Raw genomic sequence first — 12,921 nt, forward strand, 5'->3', positions numbered from 1 at the left:
GTCCCCTTCCCTGCTAAGGGAAATCACCATAGGAATTAAATGGAGAAAACTAAAAATGGAGACTGTGTCCTGTCTTCCACTTCCATCCCATCATCTCATGTTAGAAGTGTGCACAAGGGCAACATGGTTTGGCTGTAGTTTCAGTGCAATTAATTTCTGTCAGGTGTCCAGGATACCTGGAGGTTCAAAGTACAAATGTTAGTCTCTTTGAAGAAAAAAATGGAATAATTTAATCTCTGCCTTTTGTGTCAGTTTAAAATTTTTTTTAAAAGGTAACACTTTATTGAATAATAATTGTCAATAAGAACTACTGTTATTTTTGAAATGTTAGGAACAATTTTTTCCCCATCAGGATTGTGACCTCACATTTATGTGTGTATATAATCTTAATGAAATTTCACCTTTCTAAACAAATAAGTTGTAAGCAAACCCTTTGCAATTAAAAAAAAAAAAAAATCTTTGCTATACAACAACATAAACTGCTTTAGGAATTTTCCTTTTGCAGTTCACAGATACAGACATAGATACAAATGTGTAGATAACAGTCAAATGAAAACACTGAATATTACAGATCAAAACCAAATTGTTCTTACTCTTGAAGTAATACAGATTAACAGAAGGTCTGGACTTTTGCAGTGCAAGGTGGTGTAATTTAGACATCCACAGCTAGCAAAAGTTAATCTGGCCTTCTGAGGCGATGTTATTTCCAAAGTTTATTACATGGCAGCATCTAGTGGAACAGTTGTGTGCTAACATTTAATGTTACTTTCATCTAAAGGTCTTGTTGCATTATTAGTTACTTTCTGTTTAAATTGTTTTTAAAAGTGCTTCTTAAATCTTATTTTTCAAAACAAATATTCTTTTCTAAAGGTTGCATATATTCAGGCAAAGATACTTTCATAACTCTTATTCAGTGTATAGTGTAGTATGAATGCCATATTGAATATATGTTGAGAGAGATCCTTTTTGAATGGTATTACCTTATTTAGACTTTATATTAGAATAAAACTAGTTGAAGTTAGGTTGTAATAGTGAGATATGTTAAGTTTTAATGTCTTAGAATGAAGAAAGTTGATGGTTTCTTTGGAATGCTTGGAGATGATGCAAGTTTGAAAGGAAGATCAGGGCTTTGAAAAACATGTACTAAATAAGTATCTGTTTTGAAAACTACTTTTCAGTGCTTTTATATATATATTTATATATATTATAAATATATTTTTATATTTTTATATATGTGTATATATATATATATATAAGAGGCCTTGAATGTTCTCCTTCAAAGAATAAGGGGCTCCCTTCCCCGGTGAGCCTACTTTGGCAGTGATCTCACTGAGCAGAGGAACTTCTTGTGCAAGTTAGGATTGTCTGTATTAATAATAATAATAATAATAATAAAAAAAATCAGTGCTAGAAACTCAAATATCTAAGAAGTGTTGAGTTCCATATTTAAAGAAAGACCTTGAAAATCTTCATGTTTCTCATGGGATCTTTTTAATATAATAGGAGTAGCAATTACCAGAGAAGACATTTTTGTCTTCTAACTAGATTTCATTATCTCTCTGACCGTTCTTCATTGTGCTTGGTGGCTCATATACCTCCAGGAATTTAAGCTCACATCCTCAGAACTGTGACTTATTAGAATAATTAGTGGCCTTCAGGAACACTGCCTCTGAATGTTTGTGCTACCCAGAATTTCTTGAATGTTACTCTTGGGTCTCCTTGCATAGCAAAAGTTGCTGAGGAAGTTCCAGGCTCCAGACTGGCAATTTGAGTTTGAAATGTGTGCCTCTATGTTCCCTGTTCTCTGGAAGTTTGCAAAGCTTATTCAGTTGTCACATGAAGAAGCAGCTCTTCTGAAAACAACAAATAAATTTGTGAAAGACTAGACTACAGCCATCCTTTGGGAGACTTATTTTGAAGCATGTGTTTATGCAAAAATGTGTATTTTCTTGCAAAAGTCTCAAAGCTAAGACCAAGTTTTTACATGGTAAGAGCCAGACAGGCGCTTTCACCATTGTCCTTGGATTTGGCTTTTAGGTAAGTACTTGCAGTTGTGTGCTGAGCACTTTGTGAATGTTGCCAGGTTGGAAGGAATGCTGTCATGTTGAAGAACATGGTTTTCTCTGCCGAAATCTGAAACTCTGAACAACTCCTGAAAATAAGCATTTCAAAGATGTTCCCATCTCCAGACTAATTTGGTACTCTAATTTCTCAAGGTGTTTGAAGAACTCCTACTTGATGCAGATTGGAGTGTGAATGCTGGAAGCTGGATGTGGCTCTCCTGTAGTTCCTTTTTTCAACAGTTCTTTCACTGCTACTGTCCAGTGGGTTTTGGCAGAAGAACTGACCCAAATGGGGATTATATCAGGTAATTCACAATCCAGAAACTGTAATGCATCATTGAATTTGCTTAAACTTTTAAATGGCTTTATATTTAAAATGTCCTTTTTAATTCTTTCAAGACGTTATTTGCCTGTACTCAGAGGTTTCCCTGCAAAATACATCTATGATCCTTGGAATGCACCAGAGAGTGTCCAGAAGGCTGCAAAATGCATTATCGGAGTTAATTATCCCAAACCGATGGTAAATCATGCAGAGGCAAGCCGTCTGAATATTGAGAGGATGAAACAAATCTACCAGCAGCTTTCACGATATAGAGGACTGGGTATGGTTTTAGGCTATTTGCTTTATTTATTTGAAAATTTCTCTCTCTCTCCCTTAATTGATAGTTTTGTCCCATAGCAGTGGTAATCATTTGTGAGCTCAAAGTTGTGACTGGGGTTGTATGTCCAAATAAATTGAAATATTAGAGATGTAACCAAGAAGGGGGGGGGGGGGGGAGTCAGAGCTTGAGTGGGAGTGCCTCTTTCCATATCTTAACTTGTCTAGAAAATTACTTTTCAGTGGGTTTATGGAAGTTTAAACTGGGTCTTCTGAGCATTGTGATTCTCTTGTACAGTTTTACACCAGTGATTAGAAATTGAAAGCAGTTCATAACTTAAACTATACCATTTTCAAATGCTCAGATAGACTGAGGAAAACTCTGGTAGCATTCTTTCTACTTTGGAAAGAATATCTGCTTTGTTCTGAGAAGTAAAACATCTGCATTTGTGTTGCTCAGCAAGGTGTAAGCAGTCTGTGTATTCTAATGATACTGGATATAGAATCAGGAGCCATTGCACTCCAGTGTAACACAGTGAATATATGCAACTGATGTGTACTGGAGAAGTCATACAGAATATTTTGTACAAAATGCCTGCTAAATTTTGTGAACTAAAATTACCTGACAGGATCCCAAGCATTTGTGGGGATGGAGAGATGCTCTCCTATTACGAAGATAAATACTCGTGGCGAGGATGGAGAACTGACTATTAGGAGAATAAAGCATGCTACATTAAACCTTTCTTGCTGTCTGGTCTTTATGCCTTTGCGTTTTATTTTGTTGCTTAGGTCTTCTTGCAACAGTGCCTTCTAATCCAAATGGAAATGGAAATGGTGGCCTAATGGGATATTCCCCAGGAGAAAACATTTCTGCTTGTGGTAGTACAGGAGGTCAGTCAAATTCTTAATTCACAGAAGTATTGGAACTGAACTGCACAAACTTCTTATGTTTCATAGGAAAGAGCTGTCTTCACAAGACAGTTTAAAGTGCAAATGAGTCAAACATTTTCAGATTTCTTAAGTTTGCTAATATTTGTAGAAAGACATCTTCAGATTTTTTTTATGTGAGGAACAGATAGAATAATTTTTTTTACTTTTTTTTTTTTCCAAATTATATATTAACATGTATCAGTTTGGTTTCAAAAGCCTTTGAACATATGATCTTATTTTAGAAATCAGCAAGCCATCTGACATTTGTAGTAAACAGTGATTTGTGAATTCTTTTAAGTCAAACCTGTTACTTTAAGTCTTCTAATGCTAGCATTAGATTGCTTATTGGAATCTGTAAGCCTATGATACTGACAACAGCAGTACGGTAGGCAGTGTCTGTAAGTACATAATACCTAACTTATATGATTTTGATGAAAATTACTTTAGGCTATTAATATTCTTTCTGTAACTTAGATTAGTATTAACGAGTTACTAGGAAAGAAATACAAATTGAGATAACATTGTATAAATCCATAGTGCATCAGCACCTTGAAAACTATGTACACTTGGGCTCCTCCTTTTAAAAGGGTGCAACAGAACTGGAAATTTGCTGGGTTTATGTTCACTGTAGGCTTAGAAGCAGGTTGTAGAGGAAGATGGACCTTCTTGGTCTGACTAAGCAAAGCTACTGTTAGAGAATAAAAGTCTAGAGCTCTAAAAGCTGGCTGCTTGAGCTTTGATTTGTTTATTTTAAGTTTAGGGCTTTAATAGACAAAGAGAGCTTAATTCAACAATTAATGTTATGTGTCCTTTCTTCTCCTTCAAATGCATACATATATAAGCTCCACTTACACTTCTTATATCAGGAATGTAAGGGTCATCTACTGTGTCTCAGATTACTATACTTGTCTGAATTTGCAAATTTGAATTTGCAAAACCATTAAAGCTTTGGATCTTGTTTGAGATGATTAAAAAAAATAGAACAAGAAAAAAATTGCACTTAAATCTACCCTCTTGGAAAAAAAACCCCTACTTTTAACTCTAAAACTGGAATTGTATATGCTAAAACATAATCTTTGGTCATGTGTAAAATTTTTTTCTCACCTTTCTCAGGAGCTCAGTTAGGAACGGGTGACGGCCATACTGTTGGTGTTCAGACATGTGCCCTGGGAGATTCTCATACTGGAGCAAGTGGAATTCAGCAGCAAGGTATTATGAGAGTACCTGTCTATATCTCCAAATTCTTGCAACTTTAGAAAAACAGACAAAACATCAAAACAACTTGAATCAATTTTTGGTGACAGCTGCTGTCTACAACTTGAAATGGCCTTGTTTCTGTTCTTTAAACATAAATTATCTTTTAGAGTGAACTTGCTTGTCTTGTCACTTTTATCTCTAAAATCCTAATCTAGAACAATATTCATATATTGTTTCGTGATTGGAGAGGGGAAAATGACAAGTATAACTTAACAAAAAAATCTGTTAATATTATCTTAGGTTACTTTAAAAGCAAAATACTGAAAGAAGAATTAGTGTTAGTATTTTTGTGTTTGATAGCAAAACTTGCATGTTATCATTTTTCCTGATTTCCCCCCCCCCCCCCCCATCTTTCTTATATGTAATCAACTTTCAATGTTTTGTCTGGGTATTCTCATATAATGGAAGCAAATTTTTATTACTTTAACTACACAAAAATTTCAGGTGTGGTTAGTAGTAGATCAAAATTGCAGGCAGATTTATCCCACCTGTCTTTTCTCTGCAGTCTTGATGGAGGTTGTGTATTCACCGGTCATGAAGAGTGTACTCTTTAAGTGCCCAGAACATAACTGGAACACAGTAACTGTTCAGAATAAGAAAACTTGCAGCTGCTTTTGCTAATTTGCTCTACTTATTCAGAGGGCTCAGTGTCAGGGTTGCCAGTTTACATGAACGAAAAAATGGTTTGTGTCTAAGTAACTTCCAATTTTTCTGCCACTTAGCTACGTTAAAGATTTGTTATTATTGCTATAACAATAATAAAAAGGATGACGAGAGTTGGCAGTACAAAAGTTAAATTTTATAGCAGCTTAGAAAATGGCAATATATCCAAACATCTTATGCTTGCAACAAATAGGAAAAATAATACATTAATGTCTATGCACTTAATACATTGCTTTACACATACTTATTTATTAACAGCATTTTTTAATTACTGTACATGATGTCATGAGTATTTTTTTTGGTAAGGAAACTTTTCTTCTTTCAAGATAGTTTCTATCAGGATTTTTTGTGATAGTGATGGAAAGCTAATCAATTGGCTCTTTTTTGCTGTAAATCTTAAAGAATGTAATTGTACACTTGGTTCTGGTTCTAAATTTTATTATGATAAATATCTACTCTATCTGAACAGGTTACTGTCAAGCAAGTAGTATCTTACACTACGCTCATGGAGACAATCACCAATCACACTTATTGCAAACAGGTAATTAAAAAAAAAAAAGGCTTCCTGTGTGTATATATAAAGGCACAATAGAGTCTTAAGTATTGGTTTTAAATTATCAGGAAGAACATCCCTTGGTACTGGCATTAGTGCAGGCAAACGCCCAAATCCAGAAGAAGAAACTCAGAGCATTGGGCCAAAAGTCCAGCGACAGAGCACAAATTAAACTGGTAAGAACTGAGAAATTTCAAAGTTGTCCTGTCAGTAAGTTATTGTACAGGTTTTGTATCTATTAATAACATTTGTATTGCTGCAATACAAAGTACCTTAAACTATTGTTCTAGATCCTTCAGTTTCAGGTGCTGTGCAAACATAAAACATAAATTCTGGCCCTAGAAAGCTTGCAAAGTAGGAGATAGGAAGCAGAAGAACAGATCAAGACTGAAGAATAGCAGACACCTTATTTAAGGTGTCAAAGAAGTGGAGGTCCATGAACTGTGGTTCCATAAACATTAGCAGAGCTGCTTATGTAGCCTCATTTACTCTCTGCTTCTGAATCTTGCCTTAGACTGTGCCAGCAGCACTGCTTGTGTGAATATACAGTCAACTGCATCAGAAAACTGACAGAGCTTAAAGGGAAGTCTCAGAGCCTGGATTAGAGCTTTTAGATGTGCAACTGAATCAGGAAGGCCGTGTTTTAAAGAGACTATGCAAAAAAACTGATGTAGTCCTTGGATTCTTGGATCCTTGTACTGGGGACCTTTTGTCACTGGCCCATAATCCAAGCAGGATGCTCAGATTGCCGAAGTTTGTCAAGAAGAACTGTGGTGAAAAGTAGTTGAATTTGAGGAAGGAGGCATGGGTGAGAGGATGATCATGAGTTGTACTTCTGGCCACCCTGAATTTGGGCTGATAGCTAGTTATGCATGAACCGGTGTCAAAATATGTGTAGTGAGAGGAAGTAAATTGTGAAAAATTTGATTTGTGTGAAATGATCAACATAAAGAAGTTTACTGGATTTTGTGTTTTGGATACAATTACTTAGGAATAGGGAAAGGAGGGAGAAGAGGACCAAAGACATTGTACCCTTCCTGTGAGCTTGAGTTGAGAGTAATTAGGAAAATCACTTGAGATGCATGTTAAAGACTAATTACTTAGAAGGGAAGCCAGGAAAGGATGGCTGTCTGAAACAAGAAGGGACAAGATTTCAGGAGCATAGATTAAAGGCAGTCAACATGTCATTCCATCTGTATCTTTCATAGAAATTTTAAGAGTTGGTCATTATGGAGTTTGGAGAAAGTAACAAAAATAATGGGTGTAGAGCCTTTGGTGGAACTGGGAGATAGGAATGCCATACAGCAATTGTAGAAAGCACATTCAGCATCTCTAGAGATAAAATAGCAGATTTAATCTTTTGTATTTGGCTTTGACAGCAAGATCTAATTTTGCTTGTTATGCAGCATCAGCATTTTGACAAAGTTATTGCAGTGCATTATGAACAGTTGTGCTGTACTGATTTGATTCAGTAAAGAACTACAGCATTGTTCCCTTGATGCCTATCATTCTCCGTTTCTTAAAGAAGTGAGCTGAGACACTACTGCTTGTTCCATCTGCTATTTTCTCATATATATGGAGCAGTGTAAACTGTGCTTCTGTGTTCTCAACAGAACTTTTGGCACTGAGGCCAAAGCGGAGCGCAAGTCCGAGAGAGTCCATATTTTGGTAGCTGTCTAATTCTTAGTATGTGTAGATTTCATTCAGCATCCATGTTTTGTATTGCAGAATTCCTTAGGTGCTCATGTCTTTGTAAAAGTAATACCTGTAGAGAGAACAGCTGGGTCCTGTATAAGCGCTTATTCAATGGAGAGATGGGTTGGAGGGGTTTCTAGTTCTGCAGAGAAGACTGACTTTCTGTTAGGGATGTTCAGGGCATGCAGCAAGAGCATTGGAGTTGGATATAAAAATTAACCAAGATTCAAAAGCACTGCTGGCAAATAAATGCACACTTTGTGATTAGCCATAAAGTACAGAGGTGGTGGATTTTTTTCCCCTTTTGGCATCGAAGGAGTAAGAATAAGAGTTCTGAGTCATTTGGGCCTGTAAAAGGGCTTACTGCGCTGAGAAAGGGGGAAAGAGTATTGGTCCCTTGAATTACTTCTGCCTTCCCCAAAGACAATTTGCTTAAATGGGGTTTTGTTTTCTTTTCTTGCAGCATTATTGGAAGAGAACGTACCACACAAAGAACACGCGGGACAAAATTCTGCTACTCTGTATTGGAACTGAAGTGTTGTGAGAGTACTTGTACTAAAACAACATACTTTTTCATAAATTATTTTCAATTGTTCTCAGTTGTTGTAAGCAAGTCCAATTTTTGGAATGCATTATTTCTAACTGGCATTTCTATGTTTTTTAACTTTTTAATGACGCTTTCACAAAGGGCAAATTGAGTTTTGTATATAAAGTATTTGGTGAAGAATTTGTTAACTTAATGTAAATATAAACATTCATGATTAGCGATAGACCCATCAATATATTTTTGATAATCTTTCATGTATATGGTAGTAGGAAAAGCTGTAGTGATGTTCTGTAAAATGGATGGACATAGAAGGTTTTGAGGTTTTTAAACTATTACTATTTTTAGATTTCAGAATTTGACCTCTGTATGATCAACTTCATACTTTCATAATTTAGGTGCTTAGGACTGTGTTTAATCAAAATACAGAAGAGTGGCAACCTTTATTAAATGCATTTGTATATAAGTCATATGTCAATTTTTTGTCAAGTTGTAAAATTATCATGTATACGTTCAGTCCTTGTATTTTGCAGTTGCCTTGTTCAGTAATGATATTGACCCTGTTAATAATAAAAAAATAATAATAATAAAAAAATTGTATATACAGATACATGTGTCTTTTTGTGTATGCTATTGCTCCGGTATATATTTCCTAACAAAATTATTTGAAAAAAAAAATAAGGGAGATGTAATGTTCAGACTTGGTATAGTTAATTGTACATGGCTTCTAGTTTGACTTTCACTCAGGTTTCATGATACTGAAACAAGATGCTGTCCAAATTATTTGGCTGTTTTTATTGAAATTGTATGTGTGTATGTAGTCTTGCATTAAATATTTTTTCCCAATCAAATTCATTAGGTGTTTCTGCAAAATTTAAATTGTATGTGTTTTTTTGCTATATCTATCATTTGCTTGATAGCCTGGCATTGTTTCCTGCAGCTGGTTTGCTGCTCTTCAAGGATGCTGACTTCTAAAAATGCATCATGTTTATTGGCCACTATGTCAAAACTCTGCCTCTATCTGAAATGTTTAAAGAAATTGTTTATAATGTTTTCTCAGAATGTTAAGATCTCTGAAGAAACAGTCTGAATTAATACATTTACATAAAACTAGGTCAATTGTCCACTTCAGTGGATGTACAAATTATTCTCACGTGTGAGGAATTAATTATCTGTTCTTAGTATCATGTGATTGACATGGGGCACTTGGAGATAAAATTCAGACCAGATTCATGGGTTGACAATATGTGCAGCAGGACAAGCTGCCATGATTCTGTCTATTCATAGATTTTTAGATAATAGTTAATGTAAATATCTTTGCATACTGATTTGGGCACCATAGCAAAATTAAAAGTCCTACTAAAAAATACAGGTATATGCATTAAAGCAGAGGATCTTTGACTGGTCTTCAAGAAAAAACCTCAACACTGAAAATGGAGAAACAGATGTTAAGTATTTTCCACAGGTCAATCCAAGCAGAATGGAGAGGTTTCCTGGTAACATACATAAACCAACAGATTACACAATTCTCTTGCTCATTTCAGTAATCTAAAAAAGGAGAGGTTAGACCAGAGGCCTATAATGTTTTAGGAAATGTTTTATCCTGTCAAGATAAGGGAAGGGAAGTACCTGGGACAACACACCCTGTGCCTTGCCGGAACGCCTGGAAGAAGCGGTGAGTGATTGTTAGGGGGGACTCCCTGCTGCAGGGGATGGAGGCATCTATCTGCCGACCTGACCTCATGTCTAGAGAGGTTTGTGGCCTGCCAGGGGCTCACGTGAGAGATGTCATGCAAAGACTGCCAAGGCTTGTCCACGCTTCGGACTATTACCCACTGCTGCTCTTCCATGTGGGTGCCAATGACACCAAGGGCAAACTGGAGACCATCAAGCAGGATTTCAGAGCTCTGGGGATGGTGGTCAAGGGTCTGGGAGCCCAGGTCATCTTCTCCTCAATCCTGCCAGTGAGGAGGATGGATGAGAGGAGGAGGAGACAGACTCCAAGTTAATGACTGGCTGCACCGCTGGTGTTGGCAACAGGGTTTTGGTTTCTACAACCATGGGACCCTGTTTGAAGATCGACAACTGATGGCAAGAGATGGGATCCACCTCACGAGGCGGGGCATGCGGGTCTTTGCCAACAGGTTGGCCAGCCTGGTAAGGAAGGCTTTAAACTAGGAAAGATGGGGGAAGGGGAGAGTTATAGTGCCAGGGTAGCTGGCAAAAGACAGCTCAAGTCGGGATGCCTCCAACAGGTGAATGCAGCCAGGGAAGTGCGCGTGGGATGTGGCTATGGAGGATCCTCTTTTACCCCTCCTGGGAAACCTGCATGCTCGATCACCTCTCTGAAATGCCTGTACACCAATGCACGCAGCTTGGGGAACAAACAGGAAGAACTAGAGATATGTGTGCGGTCGCAGGGCCATGATCTCATTGCCGTTACAGAGACATGGTGGGATAGCTCGCATGACTGGAGTGCCGTCATGGATGGCTACGTGCTTTTTAGGAAAGACAGGCCAGGAAAGCGAGGTGGTGGAGTTGCTCTTTAGGTGAGAGAGCAACTGGAATGTATTGAGCTGTGCCTAGGGGTGGATGAAGAGCGAGTTGAGTGCTTATGGGTAAGGATCAAAGGGCAGGCTAGCATGGGTGACACTGTTGTGGGTGTTTACTACAGGCCACCTGATCAGGATGAGGAAGTCGATGAGGCCTTCTACAGACAGCTGGAAGTAGCCTCTGGTTCTCATGGGGGACTTCAACCACCCCGATATCTGCTGGAAAGACAACACAGCTAGGCACAAACAGTCCCAGAGGTTCCTGCAGAGCATTGGTGACAACTTCTTGACCCAGGTGGTGGAGGAGCCAACAAGGAGAGGTGTGCTGCTGGACCTCGTACTAACAAACAAAGAAGGACTGGTGGAAGATGTGAAGGTCGGGGGCAGCCTTGGCTGCAGTGACCACGAGATGGTGGAGTTCAGGATCCTGCGAGGAGGAGGCAGGGCACCAAGTAGGATCGCAACCCTGGACTTCAGGAGAGCAAACTTTGGCCTCTTCAGGGACCTACTTGGAGTAATCCCATGGGTGAGGGCCCTAGAAGGAAGGGGGGTCCAAGAGAGCTGGTTAATATTCAAACATCACTTCCTCCAGGCTCAAGAGCGGTGCATCCCTATGAGTAGGAAGTCAAGCAAAGGAGGCAGGAGACCTGCATGGATGAGCAAGGAGCTCCTGGCAAAACTCAACCAGAAGAAGGAAGTATACAGAAAGTGGAAAGGGGGACAGGCCACTTGGGAGGAATATAGGAACACTGTTAGAGTATGCAGGGATGCGACGAGGAAGGCTAAGGCCCGTTTGGAATTAAATCTGGCTAGAGATGTCAAGGACAGCAAGAAGGGCTTCTTCAAATACATCAGCAGCAAGAGGAAGACTAGGGAAAATGTGGGCCCTTTGCTGAATGGGGTGGGTGCCCTGGTGACGAAGGATGCAGAGAAGGCAGAGTTACTGAATGCCTTCTTTGCTTCAGTCTTTACTGCTCAGGCCAGCCCTCAGGAACCCCAGACCCTGGAGGCAAGAGAGAAAGTCTGGAGGAAGGAAGACTTTCCCTTGGTGGAGGAGGAGTGGGTTAGAGATCATTTAAGCAAACTTGACACCCACAAATCCATGGGCCCTGATGGGATGCACCCACGAGTGCTGAGGGAGCTGGCGGATGTCATTGCTAAGCCACTCTCCATCATCTTTGAAAGGTCATGAAGGACAGGAGAGGTGCCTGAAGACTGGAAGAAAGCCAATGTCACCCCAGTCTTCAAAAAGGGCAAGAAGGAGGACCCAGGGAACTACAGGCCAGTCAGCCTCACCTCCATCCCTGGAAAGGTGATGGAGCAGCTCATCCTGGAAGCCATCTCCAAGCATGTGGAGGACAAGAAGGTGATCAGGAGTAGTCAGCATGGCTTCACCAAGGGGAAATCATGCCTAACCAATCTGATAGCCTTCTATGATGGAATGACTGGCTGGGTAGATGAGGGGAGAGCAGTGGATGTTGTCTACCTAGACTTCAGCAAGGCTTTTGACACTGTCTCCCATAGCATCCTCATAGACAAGCTCAGGAAGTGTGGGTTAGATGAGTGGACAGTGAGGTGGATTGAGAACTGGCTGAATGGCAGAGCTCAGAGAGTTGTGATCAGTGGCACAGAGTCTAGTTGGAGGCCTGTAGCTAGCGGTTTCCCCCAGGGGTCAGTCCTGGGCCCAGTCTTGTTCAACTTCTTCATCAATGACCTGGATGAAGGGACAGAGTGCACCCTCAGCAAGTTTGCTGCTGATACAAAACTGGGAGGAGCGGCCGATACACCAGAGGGCTGTGCTGCCATTCAGAGAGACCTGGACAGGCTGGAGAGGTGGGCGGAGAGGAACCTCATGAAGTTCAACAAAGGCAAGTGCAGGGTCCTGCACCTGGGGAGGAATAACCCCATGCGCCAGTACAGGTTGGGGGTTGACCTGCTGGAAAGCAGCTCTGCTGAGAAGGACCGGGGAGTGCTGGTGGACACCAAGTTAAGCATGAGGCAGCAATGTGCCCTTGTGGCCAAGAAGGCCAATGGTATCCTGGGGTGCATCAGGAAGAGCGTTGCCA

At 39.5% G+C, this 12,921-nt stretch overlaps 1 protein-coding gene across 3 annotated transcripts in view; it reads left to right on the plus strand.

Annotated features, from left to right (window-relative positions):
* The window catches only part of CRY1 (cryptochrome circadian regulator 1), a 40,485-nt gene extending 31,572 nt beyond the window's left edge, over window positions 1-8,913 (plus strand). For 2 of the 3 annotated variants that reach the window (XM_067308814.1, XM_013947754.2), the window contains exons 8-14: window positions 2,217-2,368; window positions 2,463-2,665; window positions 3,451-3,552; window positions 4,705-4,800; window positions 5,981-6,052; window positions 6,133-6,240; window positions 8,223-8,368. In XM_067308814.1, coding sequence (XP_067164915.1) covers window positions 2,217-2,368; window positions 2,463-2,665; window positions 3,451-3,552; window positions 4,705-4,800; window positions 5,981-6,052; window positions 6,133-6,236 — 729 coding nt within the window. In that variant the 3' untranslated portion in view covers window positions 6,237-6,240; window positions 8,223-8,368. Of the gene's footprint in view, window positions 1-2,216; window positions 2,369-2,462; window positions 2,666-3,450; window positions 3,553-4,704; window positions 4,801-5,980; window positions 6,053-6,132; window positions 6,241-8,222 lie in introns of all 3 variants that reach the window. The other variant, XM_067308823.1, reaches the window with a different exon arrangement.
* The last annotated feature ends 4,008 nt before the right edge of the window (window positions 8,914-12,921 follow it).

The sequence above is a fragment of the Apteryx mantelli genome, chromosome 1 (genome assembly GCF_036417845.1).
Source record: "Apteryx mantelli isolate bAptMan1 chromosome 1, bAptMan1.hap1, whole genome shotgun sequence".
Lineage (NCBI taxonomy): Eukaryota > Metazoa > Chordata > Aves > Apterygiformes > Apterygidae > Apteryx > Apteryx mantelli.